The sequence below is a fragment of the Trichechus manatus genome, unplaced genomic scaffold (genome assembly GCF_000243295.1).
Source record: "Trichechus manatus latirostris isolate Lorelei unplaced genomic scaffold, TriManLat1.0 scaffold00043, whole genome shotgun sequence".
Classification (NCBI taxonomy): Eukaryota; Metazoa; Chordata; class Mammalia; order Sirenia; family Trichechidae; genus Trichechus; species Trichechus manatus.
In genome coordinates, this window is record NW_004443979.1 from 5,152,420 (window position 1) to 5,165,348 (window position 12,929).

The 12,929-nt window shown below is 37.6% G+C and overlaps 1 protein-coding gene across 6 annotated transcripts in view; it reads left to right on the plus strand.

The window, feature by feature from the left end:
* Nucleotides 1-196: 196 nt before the first annotated feature.
* RALGAPA1 (Ral GTPase activating protein catalytic subunit alpha 1) overlaps nt 197-12,929 on the plus strand; it is a 261,573-nt gene continuing 248,840 nt past the window's right edge. For 3 of the 6 annotated variants that reach the window (XM_023731458.1, XM_004376508.2, XM_004376506.2), the window contains exon 1: nt 197-799. In XM_023731458.1, coding sequence (XP_023587226.1) covers nt 694-799 — 106 coding nt within the window. In that variant the 5' untranslated portion in view covers nt 197-693. The remainder of the gene's footprint in view (nt 800-12,929) is intronic. The other 3 variants (XR_002824118.1, XM_023731462.1, XM_023731457.1) reach the window with 1 other exon arrangement.

The window sequence follows — 12,929 nt, forward strand, 5'->3', positions numbered from 1 at the left end:
TGGGAGTTTGGCTAGGAGGAGTTACTGTTACAACGGTGCACGCAACAATGCCTTCCCTCACTTTCTTGGGCTCGTCTTTCGGCTGTTGACACAGAAAACCAAAAGCGGGTAGTGCCGCAGATGATCTCACGCTGGCATGACGTCAAAAGCCCTTGACGTCAGAAGGCGGTCGCCACGGGGACCGTTCGCCACCGACGGCGGAGTCGTGAAACCCCATCACTACACTCTTCGTCTCCGCTTCGGCCTCTGCAGGGTCTAAGCTGCTGAAGGAGCTTTAACCTTAAGGGGGCCTCAGGGAGAGGAGTTGTGCTGCTGCCGCCGAGAGCCCCACCTCCGCGACTGTGGGTCTGGGGCCCCGGCCTGTGGTGGCTAGCGGCGGCCGCCGGAGGCGAGAGGCGGCGGCGGCGGCCGCAGGCGGCCCGCCCGGGTCTCCCTCGCTCTGTGCAGGGCCCGGAGAGGGAATCCGCCATATTGGAGCCGGAGACGAAGGTGTCTCGTAGCCGCGGCGCGAGGCGGGTGGAGGTGGCGGCGCTGGCCTCGATCGGGGAGGAGTTGCCACTCCCGGGGCCTTCAATCCTGGGGAGTGAATGAGTTGCTCACGCTAGTCTCCTCCCCGGTCACTCCCTCCACTTTCTGCCGCCGGGACTGGGCCGGGAGGGGGCTGGAGTCGGCGGTGGTGGCGACAGCGGCAGGATGTTCTCCAAGAAGCCGCATGGGGACGTGAAGAAGTCCACCCAGAAGGTGCTGGACACCAAGAAGGACGCGCTTACCCGCCTCAAGCACCTGCGCATCGTCATCGGTGAGGAGCGAGGGGTGGCGGCACCGAGAGGCCTGTGTTGCCCGGCCTTCCCTCCTCTGGGAACCTCGGGGAACTCGCCCTCGGGACCTGGCGCGTCGGGACCTGGCGCAGTGCGGGAGCAGAGGGCGAGGCGTCGCCTCTGCAGAGACCCGGGAGGGCGAATAATTTGGGGAAGGGAAAACTTGGCAATTGGCAAACACTAATCACTGTTAACACAGGGTTATCTAATTTTGAGGTAATAGTTCGAACTCATTTTTAAAAAATCATTACTCCAAAAACTTATACCTTTGAGACTTTCGGGAGACTTGGTGTCGTGTTTATAGGATATGTTTGCCGAAAGACTACCGCCATCTCCACCCAATATAAACCTTAATTGTTTTATTTCAAGTTTCGTGGCTGCTGAGGGCAAGGAGTGGGCAGTTATACCTCTTTGGGAAGTGGGTGGTTCCCAAAAAGCTTGTAGGAAAGAGCCCCGCCCTTATGCACTCTTGTTCATCATTACTGTCATTTAGAGGGAGAACTATTAATTATGGGGAAAAAAGTAGTTTATAGTTTCCTTTCCTTCTCGAGAATTATTTTTTTATTTAATTAAATTTTTCTTACAGTCGGCTGCCCTCCACCTGTTTTGTTGGCAGACCAAACAGTGCCCTGAGTTTTGGATGTAATGTTAAAGGGAGCTTTTTTGGGTATTTGGTCGTATCATAACCTCATAAGGGCCACAGTAGTACTTAGGGGCCTTCTGGTCAGTCACTACTTGGATTTTTTTGATGAAGAAATTTGAGGTCAAGAGGAAAGTGAGTTTGCCTGTGTTGATTCATAGAGTTATTGGCAGAACTGAATTTAGAACCCAGATGCCTGAATCGTAGTTTAGAGTACTATTTCAAGTTGTCTTCCTAATGAGTATTTGTTTTGGAATGTGATGTTTATTAGTAATACATTTAAGCCCCATATATGAGATGCATGCTTCCCTACTAATACCCAGTATTTGTATGGACTTTATTGCTTACAAAGTGATTTCATATAATTTTTCATAATGAATCCACACAGTAAATCCTGAAGTAGATATTATTATCTTCCATTTTTACAGATGAGAAAGCTGAAGTTTGTAAAAGTTAAGTGGTCATCAGCTAAGTAGAAGGCTGAGCCAGAACAGGAACCCAGGTTTTGTAACTTAAGTGCAGTTTTGTTTTGTTTTGTTTTGTTTTTGACTTTTCCTACATTTATGATAGCTAATCCTTATCACAAGTAAGTTGTATTTTTTCCTGTGGAATGGTAAAAAAGCAATTAATGCAGCTTGGCAATGTAAAAATAAGCTCAGTTTTCAAGAAACTATAAATGTTCTAAATAGAGTTCAGATTATGATCTTTTTTATTGTACTTGAGAGTTAAGTCATTGAAGAAAAGGTTTGACTGAGAGAGTGGGGCATAGTAAATTAATGTATGAATGTAGGAAAACATGTATCACATATAATGGCAGTTTGAAATTGAAGACAATGGGAGTTGGCACCTACTTGGGACAAACTGTAGGTTGTATAATGGCAGAGCTATAAATCTGAGTTCCAATAAAGTATTATTGAGTTTTCTAAGTTAGCTGCTGTAGTTCTTTAGTTCTAGAAGGGTTAAGGAATGGTTCATGTATACTTCTTTGTCATAGAAATTTTTTCTGTCCGGGAGACCTGGTCTAAATTAAGAGGTCACATATCTCAGATGTTTTGTAGGGCCTGGCTTCCTCCGTTTGAAAACAAAAAAACAATATAATTAAAACAAAACATTTTGCTTCTGTGTAATTTATGTACTGTTCTTAATGGAACGTATGCTGGGATATGTGTGTGTATAAGCATTTAAAATATCCTTACGAACCTTCAAATGGAGAATGTTATGCTTTCAGACTCCCTGCCCTGTGAGTGGAGGAGGTTCATACAGAGAGATTATTACACTTCAGTAGTTTCAGCACAGTAGTTCTCAACCAGGAACGGTTTTGCCCCACAGAGGACATTTGGCAGTTTCTGGAGATATTAATTGTCACAACTGGGGTGAAGGTGCTACTGGCATCAAGTGGGTAGAGGCCAGGGATGCTGCTAAACATCTTACATCACAACAGTTATCTAGTCCAGTATGTTAGTAGTGTCGAGGTTGAGAAATCTTTTCAAAACACAGAGTTAAGAGATGGCCCTCCAAATGCTATGTTGTTGTTGTTAGATGTCGTTGAGTTGATTTCAGATCATAGCAACCCCAAGTATACAGAGTAGAACTGTCCCATAGGGTTTTCTAGGCTGTGATCTTTCTGGAAGCAGATTACCAAGCCTTCCTCCCTCAGAGCCGCTGGGGGGATTTGAACCACCAGCCTTTTGGTTAATAGCTGAGTGCTTAACCATTGTGTCACCAGAGCTATATCAGTTATAATAAAGTAATTAAATTTGGTAAACTATTCTCTCTCTAAATAATTACAATTATTTTGTTTGAAATATGGTTAATATAATTCCTAAGAAAATGAGTAGGAGAGAGATGACAAAAGCTGAAAGGCGTTTCAAGAGATCTGCCATTCAGGTCCCTCATTTTTAGTTGGAAGAGACACTTCGTATCGTTTTTAGAAGGAGGTGCAGGTTTTACATCAGGTATCACAAAGTTATTGGGTGTTGCCAGCCATACAAGATTTTGATTTTTGTTTGTTCTCATCTGATCTTATTTTTAACCCTTAAATTGAACTGCCACTCACTGAGGGGTATCTGTAGGTGAATTAAATGCATCCAAGTATCTGAGGCCATAATCATAAAAACATCTGGTGTAAACCTTTCTCCTGGCATGTGTTCCCACTGTAGGGCAGTTCCAGTTGCGTTTATAGAACTTGATTCTGAAGGGAGTCCTTGGGTAGCGCAAATGGTTAAGCACTTGACTACTAGTCGAAAGGTTGGCGGTTCAAACTGACCCAGAGGGGCCTCAGAAGACAGGCCTGGTGATCAGCTTCTGAAAGGTCACTTCCTTGAAAACCTATGGAGCCGTTGTTCTCTGCACCCGTGGGGTTGCCATGAGTCAGAATTGACTTGATAGCAACTGACAACAACAACATAGAGATGAACAGATGGTTTTTCCTTTTTTGTTTATTAATACGATGAATTAAGATATTCATTGATTTTCAAATGTTAAACCATTCCTGGATTCCTGTGTTTAAATCCCAGTTGGTTATGATGTATTGTCCTGTTTATGTATTGTTGGATTCAGTTTGCTAAAATTTTGTTTATAATTTTTGCATCTATATTTATGAGGGATATTGGTCTAGATTTTTTGTAATGTGTCTAATTTTGTTATCAGGTAATGCTGGCCTCATAGTGTGAATTGGCAAATATTCCTTCCTGTTTGATTTTCTGGAAGTATTTGTATGTAATTGGTATTTTTCTTCATTAAATGTTTGGTAGAATTCACCAGTGAAGCTGTTTGGGTATGGAGTTTTCTTTGTGGGAAGGTTTTTAACTACAGTTTCAGTTTCTTTAATAGATAGAGGGCTATTCAGGTTATCTATTTCTTCTCGAGTGAGCATTGGTAGTTTGTGTCTTTCAAGTAATTTCCCCATTTCATCTAAGTTGTCAAATTTATAGGTATAAAGTTGTTCATAATATTCCCTTATTATCATTTTAGTACTTACAGAATCTGTGGTGATGTCACCTCTCTCAATTATGGTATTTGTGAATTTTTTTCCTGAACAATCTTGACTAGAGATTTATGACTTTTATTGATATTCTAAAAGAATCAGCTTTTGGTTTTATTGATTTTCTCTATTGTTTTTCTTTTATTTTTTCATTTCATTGATTTCTGCTTTGATCTTTATTATTTTCTTTCTTCTGCTTAGTTTGGTTTAATTTGATCTTCTTTTTTAGTTTCTTAAAATGTAAGCAGAAGTTACTGATTTGAGACCTTTTCTAATATAGGCATTTGGTGGTATTAATTTTCCTCTAACTACTGCCTTAATAACATCCCTCAAATTATGATGTTTTGTAACTTCATTTTCAATTAGGTCCAAAATACTTGTTCACTTTCCTTTTGATTTCTTCTTTATCTATCTATGGGTTATTTAGAAATATGTTCTTTAGTTTTTGTATTATTCAGTTATCTTTTTGTATTCAGTTATCTTTTTGTTATTGATTACTAATTTACTTTCATTGTAGTCAGAAAACATACTTTTTATAACTTGAATTCTTTACAATGTGTTGACATTCATTTGATGGCCCAGAATATGTTTCAACTTGATAAATGTTGTGTGTGTGCATTTGAAAAGAATGCATATTCTGTGTTGTTGAGTGTTCTAAAAATGTTAATTTGGACAAATTGATAGTATTGTTCATGTCTTCTGTAGCGTTACTGAATTTCTGTCTACTTGTTCTGTCAGTTATTGAGAGAAGAGTATTGAAGTCTCTGACTATAATTATGGATTTGTCTTTTTTTTTTTCAGTTCTATCAGATTTTGCTTTATATATTTTTTCCCTAAATTTTATTTATTTTGTTGTTTTTGTTGAGACCATCCACAACAAAACATATACCAATTCAGCAGTTCTACATGCGCAATTTAGTGACATTGATTACATTTTTTGGGTTGTGTTACCGTTTTCACCCTCATTTTCTGAGTTGTTCTTCTCTCATTGATGTAAATTTACTGACTCCTAAATCTTTCAAGCTGCTGTTCAATCCCATATATACAGTTCTTAAAAGAACATAATGCTCAAGGCAGACTTTTTTTTAACTGGTTAAGCTAACCTGGTATTTGGTTTTAAGAAGACTTCAGGAGGTATTTTTGGTTTAAGGTTTAAAGAAAGTCTCAGAGCAATAGTTTCAGGGGTTCATCCACTGTCCATGGCTCCAGAAAGTCTGGAGTCCATGAGAATTGTAAATTCTGTTTTGCATTGTCCCCCTTTTGATCGGGCGTTTTCTATGGAATCTTTGCTAAAGATACTTTCACAGCCTACCTTTAAGCAATGTTATACCACTTCTGACATAGTATAAGAGCCTTACAATAAGGCTTCCATTCCTCCCCACCACCTTTTATACTATCGTTGTCATACATTTTACTTATACATATGCTGTAAACCTCACACTGTATGTCATTATTTTTGTTTAAGCAGGCAGTTATCTTTTAAAGATTTTTAAATGGTAAGGAAAAATGTTATATGTTTACCCATGTGATAATATTTGCAGTGCTTTTCATTCCTTTGTGTAGGTACACATTCCCATTCAATACCATTTTCTTTCTGCCTGAAGGATTTCTTTTAATATTTTTTCTGGTGCATGTCTGCTGGTGATGGATTCTTTATGCTTTTGTTTTTCTGAAAAAAGTCTTTATTTTGATTTCTTTTTTAAGTATTCTTTTCAGTTTTGAAAGATATTTTTGCTGTGTTTAGGACTCTAGGTTGATAGTTTTCTCTTTCAGTTCTTTAAACTTTACTTTGCTGTCTTTCTGCTTGCATTGTTTCTCATAAGAAATCTGCTGTCATTCTTATCTTAGTTACTCTTTATGTAGTATGTCTTTTTTTCTCTGGCTGTTTTTTACCTCTTTATCACTGATTTTGAGCAATTTGGTTTTGATGTGCTTTGGTGTCGTTTATATTTCTTGGCTTGGGGTTCATTTTCAAATGTAGAAAAATTTGGGCCATTATTTTTTTATTTATCACTGCCTTCCTTTTCGGACTCCAGTTATTAGTATATTAGAAAATATTAATGTTAGATTAGTGTAATAGAAAGAGAGGATGGACATTGATGCTACAGTGGTAGAATTCTCACCTTCCACATGAGAGATCTGGCTTTGATTCCCAGTACCTCATGTGTAGCCACCACTCATCTGTCAGTGGTGGTTTGTGTGTTGCTATGATGTTGAACCATGCTTGGTAAAGTAGAGGGTCAGTGAAAGAGAAGAAGACCCTCAATGAAATGGATTGACACAGTGGCTGCAATGTTGGGCTCAAGCATAGTAACGATTGTGAGGATGGCACAGGACCAGTTAGTGTTTTGTTCTACTGTTCATAGGATCACTGAGTTGGAACCGACTCTGCACCGCCTAACAACAGCAGCAACAACATGATGCTGAACAGGTTTCAGTGGAGCTTCCAAACTAAGAAGGACTAGAAAGAAAGGCCTGATGATCTACTTCTGAAAATTTGCCAATGAAAACCTAATGAATCACAATGGTTTGGTCCACAACTGATCATGGGGACCAGGCAGAGTTTTATTCTATTGTGCATGGCATTGCCATGAGTCAGGGGCTAACTTGACAGCAGCTAACAACAATAATATACAGTTGTTGTTGTTGTTAGGTGCCGTTAAGTTGGTTCTGACTCATAGCAACCCTATAGGACAGAGCAGAACTGCCCCATAGGGTTTCCAAGGAACAGCTGGTGGATTTGAACTGCTGACCTTTTGATTAGCAGCCACGCTCTTAACCACTATGCCAACCAGGGCTCCAAACATGTTATACAACATATTAGAAAGTATTATTAGTATATCGAAAGGTCTCATAACTCACTGATAACTCTTTTCTTTTTAGAGGAGGTTTTTTTTTTCCTGTGTTTTGTTTTGGATAATTTCTTTTGTTAAGTCTTCAGTTCACTACTGCTTTTTTTGCTGTCATTAATTTCATCTAAGTCATTGTAATTTTCATCTCTACTTTGTTGTGAGCCATTTAAAAAAATATCTTGCATGTCTTCTTAGCTTTTAGAACATATGGAATATAGTTGCAGTAACTATTTTAATATACTTCTCTGCTAATTGAAACATCTCTGTCAATTCTGGGTCAACTTCAATTGATTGATTATTCTCCCTGTTATTGGTTGTGTTTTCCTGCTTCTTTATGTGCCGCTAGTCTTTAATCGGATACCTGATACTGTGAATTTTACCTTATTAGGTGCTGGATATTTTGTATTCTTGTAAATATTTTTGAACTTTTTTCTGGGAAGCAGTTAGATTATTGAAAACAGTTCAGTCATTTTGGGTCTTGGCTTTTATGATTTGTTTCATGGGTCTACGGTAGTGTTCAGTCTAGGACTAATTATTAACTACTATAAGGAAATATCTTCCTGAGTGTTCTGCCTAATGCTCCGTGAATTATAAATTATTTTCTAGTACAGCTCTTGGGAACAGGCACTTTGTGAGTGCCTGGTACTAGTCTCTCTAATCCTTTCGCGTGGTTCTTTTCCCTGCCTTGGGTAGTTTTCTTACAAGTATGCTATCATCAATACTCTGCTGAATAAATTGAAAGGGACCCTCTTCAGTCTCCTAGGGTCTCACTGTGAAGCTCTCTCTTCTTTGGTACGCTGTCCTGTAAACTCTCATTGTGTTAGTACCCCTGGACTCTCAGTTCCATTTTCTCAACTCATGGAGTCTTCTGGACTTCACCTGAATTACTTCTCCTTTTTGCCAAAGCCTGGAATCTCTCTAAAGGCAGTAAATTAGAGCAGTAGTAAGGTACACCTCATTTATTTCCCATTCCTCAGGGATCACTGTCCTTACCTGATGCCCAGTATCTTGAAAACTGTTGTTCCTTATATTTCATCTTTTTTTCCCCAAGTGGGTGTTTTTTGTTGTTTCAGTCTTGTCACTGTTATTCCATCTTTGGTGGATGTAGAAGTCTTTTGGATTATGTTGGAATGTTGTACGTTTTCTAATTTTTTGAAAAGATACTTTTCAAATAATTTTTCCTTAAATTAGACTTAGATTTTTTTCTTATAAAATTGAGCTGTTTGTTGAGTGTGTGGTTTTGACTGGTTAGTAGTGTCTCATATCCGGTGAGATCACCTATCTAGCAAACTCAAGTCTTTGCAGTAGGTCTTAGAAGGTTTTCTCTAACATGCAAGTTAAGATCTCTGAACATAAGGTCTGAAGGTCTGAGCAGTACTAGCTGCTCTGCCACACTGGCTTTGTGACCTTAGTCAAGCCGTTTGGCCTTTATGAGCCAAACGCTTATTTAAAATGTGGGATAATACTATTTGTTTAAGATATCTGTGTCTTGAGGGATGAAGTGAGATAATGTGTGTGAAAAATACTTGAAATACTTTAAAGTTTTTGATTTAAAATACTTTAAAGTACTAAGGTAAAACCCAAGAAGAAAACAGCATTTATTTCATGTAGTTTACTGTGAAATTCTTTTAAAATTAAGTTTAGCCTGAAAATTATTTTGGGATCTCCTTGCAGTGCAGATTGCTTTGCATTTGTAACTTAGAATAGCTTGTTTTCATGTTGATGAGAAAACATTTGTTTCTCTTTTTCTTTCCACTCTTTATTTATGCAACTAAGTACAATGTGCCTTTCATATCACCTACCTAAAAAGGTGTTGGACAGGGGCCAACAACCAGATGGAATACAAAATTGGTTGGAGAGCTAATTGGAAGCTATGAGAATGGAGAATTGAGTCCTGGCTTTTAGAATATTGATTGTCACTGGTAGTAAACAAGATGGGAAACTAATATTTATAAATATTATCTTCTGTGTGTCAATACGTTTCACAACAACTCAATAAAGGAGATGATACTATGATTTTATGATGGAGAACCTGAATCTCAAGGACTCTGAGTAAATTTTTCAAGAGCAGAGAACTATGTGAATAGAATAGGCTTCAAACCTGTGGCTCAGGTCTTTTTACAGAGCTTTTATTCTGTACTCTGTTATAGTAGTGACTCAGAGAAGGAGTTGTACAATGTGCTGGTATGGAAATCACATTCTCTTTTCTAATATGTAGTTGCTGGACTAGTCCAGGAGGAAGTGTTGGGAACTTTTAAATGTTTATGTCAAACCAGATCTCTTGTGGTGGCTAGAGATCTCAGTCCTCGTTTTCCTCTCTCCCTCTCTTTTATCGGCAAAAATCTTTGCCATTAGAATGGCCGCCGTAGGTGAGCTGGAGAAAGGATAGCCTGAGACGGATACAATTTCCATATCTATGTCTGTATAGATGTTGTAGCTAGTTCATTTTCACATTTTGGCATATCGTACCTAGCATTTTGGCATTGTTGATCACTCTTCTCTACTTGACCATTATTAACTTTGCAGATTATTGTTTTTCATCTTCTCTGTCTGATTATGGTACAGTTATTTTGTATAACCTTAGATAGTTTTTCATTTAAAGGACAATATAAACATATATTAACAATAATATACTTAAATTTCGGATGTTGATAATAACAGATTCTTGTAAGTAAAGGAGACTGAAAATTGGCTTCATACAAAAAGTAACTTGGTTCCTATATTCTCTTTTTTATATTTAGAGAATGAATTTGTTACCTTAAATAGATTAGTGAAAAGTATCTGATTGCCTTTCTCTAAATATATTCATTTTCACAAAAAAAATTAGATTAAAATATTTTAAGTCTGAAAAGTAATAAAACACTGGTATTCAGTAGGTACAGATGACAGCATATAAGGACAGAAACAAATAAGTAACATAAACATGGTACATATTAACTTGGAACAGATTTGGCTGCAAGTATAGGAGTCGTGAACTATAAGCTGCCTATAAAAATAGCTAACTTCATATTTGAGTACATTTTTAAGAGCTTGGTGTCTAAAGTTAGGAAGTCATCCTATATAATCTGCTTAATAGGTAACAAGCTGTTTCAAATACCGTAAGCCATCTTTGCATTAATATTCCTTTTATTAAAGATTTTATTGCATTTAAAAGATTTTGCATGACTTATAGGAATGAATAAAAAGTGGCATAGAACCATTATTGATAAAACAAGCAACAACTAAATGGCCATTACTTAAAGGAAAGAAACATTATCAGATTCCAGAGATGAGCCGATTACAGCCATAAGGCATTGAATTTGGTTCTTAGATTTCCTGACAGCTAAGGTGAAAAGAGAAGCATGTTGGGTTTCAAGTTTTCAGTATCTTAAAAAGAAAGCATACAGGTTGTTTGTGTTGGTTAAAACTTTTTTTCCCCTAGATTCTAAATTCAGTCACTGTGTGCATGTGTTTATGTGTGTCTGTGTGTGTTCATATGTTACCTAATGTCTCTTTTTACAGAATTGTCCACGCTAGAGAAAAAAACCTTGGAGAAAATAGAAAAATAGGTGATTAGTATGCCTGTTAGCTAATATTAAATGTCTACACAACCTAAACTGTTCTTTATGTTTTCCCTATTTCTGTAAATGATATCTCCTGGTTAGTAAGACATGAAGCTTTTATCTTTGAGAATGTAGTAGAAAAAGATAAATTTATCTTGGGACACTTGGAGTTTGAGTTGTCTGTGGAACACCCTTACATCCCTTCCCCAGCCAAATCCTGCTCTTTTCTGGCTTTATAATACTTGAACCTGTTTCTTTTCTGTTTTTAGCACCATTTGTTTAGTTAAAACTTCACAGTTTCTTGCCTGAACTTTTGCAGCAACTTACTAGTTGGTCTTCCTATAAGGGTCTTTTTTCCTCTCTAATTTGTCTTACATGGTGCTGTCACAGTACTAAAGCACATTACTGAGCATGTCACTCTCGCTGCTCTATAACATTTTATGGCTCCCCATTGCCTATAGGATAAGTATGTAATCCTTAGCCTGCATTCAAGACAATCTATTATTTGCCCCTAACTTACCTTTTCAATTTAATATTATGGGCTAAGTGTTATAGTTTAATTATATAAAAACAATAAAGCTCATTGGATTGCATATTATATAACTGGTTCATAGATGATACTGTTGCTAAGTGCAAACTTCTTATTACATAAATAGTTAGCACATTGTTTAATATTAAAATAAAAGGTGACATATGTTGTGTATGCCCATATTTGAAACCTAATTTTTCGCTGAAAACACAGATTCCCTTATATCTCTGCTCAAATCAGTGATACATTCTTCCTTGCCTGGAGAATTCAGCATTCCTTTATCTCACTGTTGCTACTATTATACTTGTGCACTTCTCTGAAAATCCTTCTTACTTTGGGGTATGTCATGGTTTGAATTATGTCCCCCCAAAAATGTATGTATCAATTTAGCTGGGCCATGATTCCCAGAATTGTGTGGTTGGCTTCCATTTTGTGATTGTGATTTTATGTTAAAGAGGATTAGGGTGGGATTGTAATACCACCCTTACCCAGGTCACATATCCCTGATCCATTGTAAAGGGAGTTTCCCTGGGGTGTGGCCTGCACCACCTTTTATCTCTTGTAAGAGATAAAAGGAAACTGTTATACATCAAAATTTAAAATATATATATGAATATCCTTTGAAACCGACATTTCCATTTCTTAGTGCTTATTCTAAGTAAATGGGTAAGTGTCCAATTTGAACCACTTTAAAAATTCGTTATTTGGAGATTTGATTATAGAATTTAGGTATATTTGTATAGTCAAATATTATGATTCTCAGAAATTATTAGCATGGTAATAAATAAGTTGACTTTCTCATGACCTCATACCACCAAGAAAGCAGTGCCAGGAGCAGAGCGTGTCCTTTGGACCCGGGGTTCCTGCGCGGAGAAGCTCCTAGTCTGGGGGAACATTGATGAGAAGGCCGACAGAGAGAGAAAGCCTTCCCCTGGAGCTGACGCCCTGAATTTGGACTTGTAACCTACTGGACTGTGAGAGAATAAATTTCTCTTTGTTGAAGCTATCCACTTGTGGTATTTCTGTTGTAGCAGCGCTAGATGACTAAGACAGGGTACATATGCTGCCTGATCACACTGTCCTTCAAACTTTCTCACTGCTGTTACTTCTCAGCCTCCTGGTCACTCCATTAAATTTATCAAGAACTTCGATACCTGACTGACCATCTTGCCATCATTTTAAAGGACTTAAAATAGATAATTAAATGACTCTTCTAACTCCCTTGTATATTTGATATCCCTAACTTTAATAACCTTACTACCATTCCATTTAAGCAGTCTTCCCTTTGATTTCCTATAAGCTACAGAAGGAACTCATGTGACCAATTCATTAAATAGTTGTTTAGATAAAGATCAAGAAGAAAGAATGCTCATCTAGATAAAAATACATGTAGATTACTACTTCATACCTTCTAACAGAATAAATTCTAAATGGATCAAATTCTTCAGTATAAAAAGTAAAACCCTAACAGCAGTGGAAGAAAAAATAGGCAAGTATTTTTTTAACAGCTTTATTGAGATATGATTTATATATACCTATGTGTGTATATATATTTATATATATAT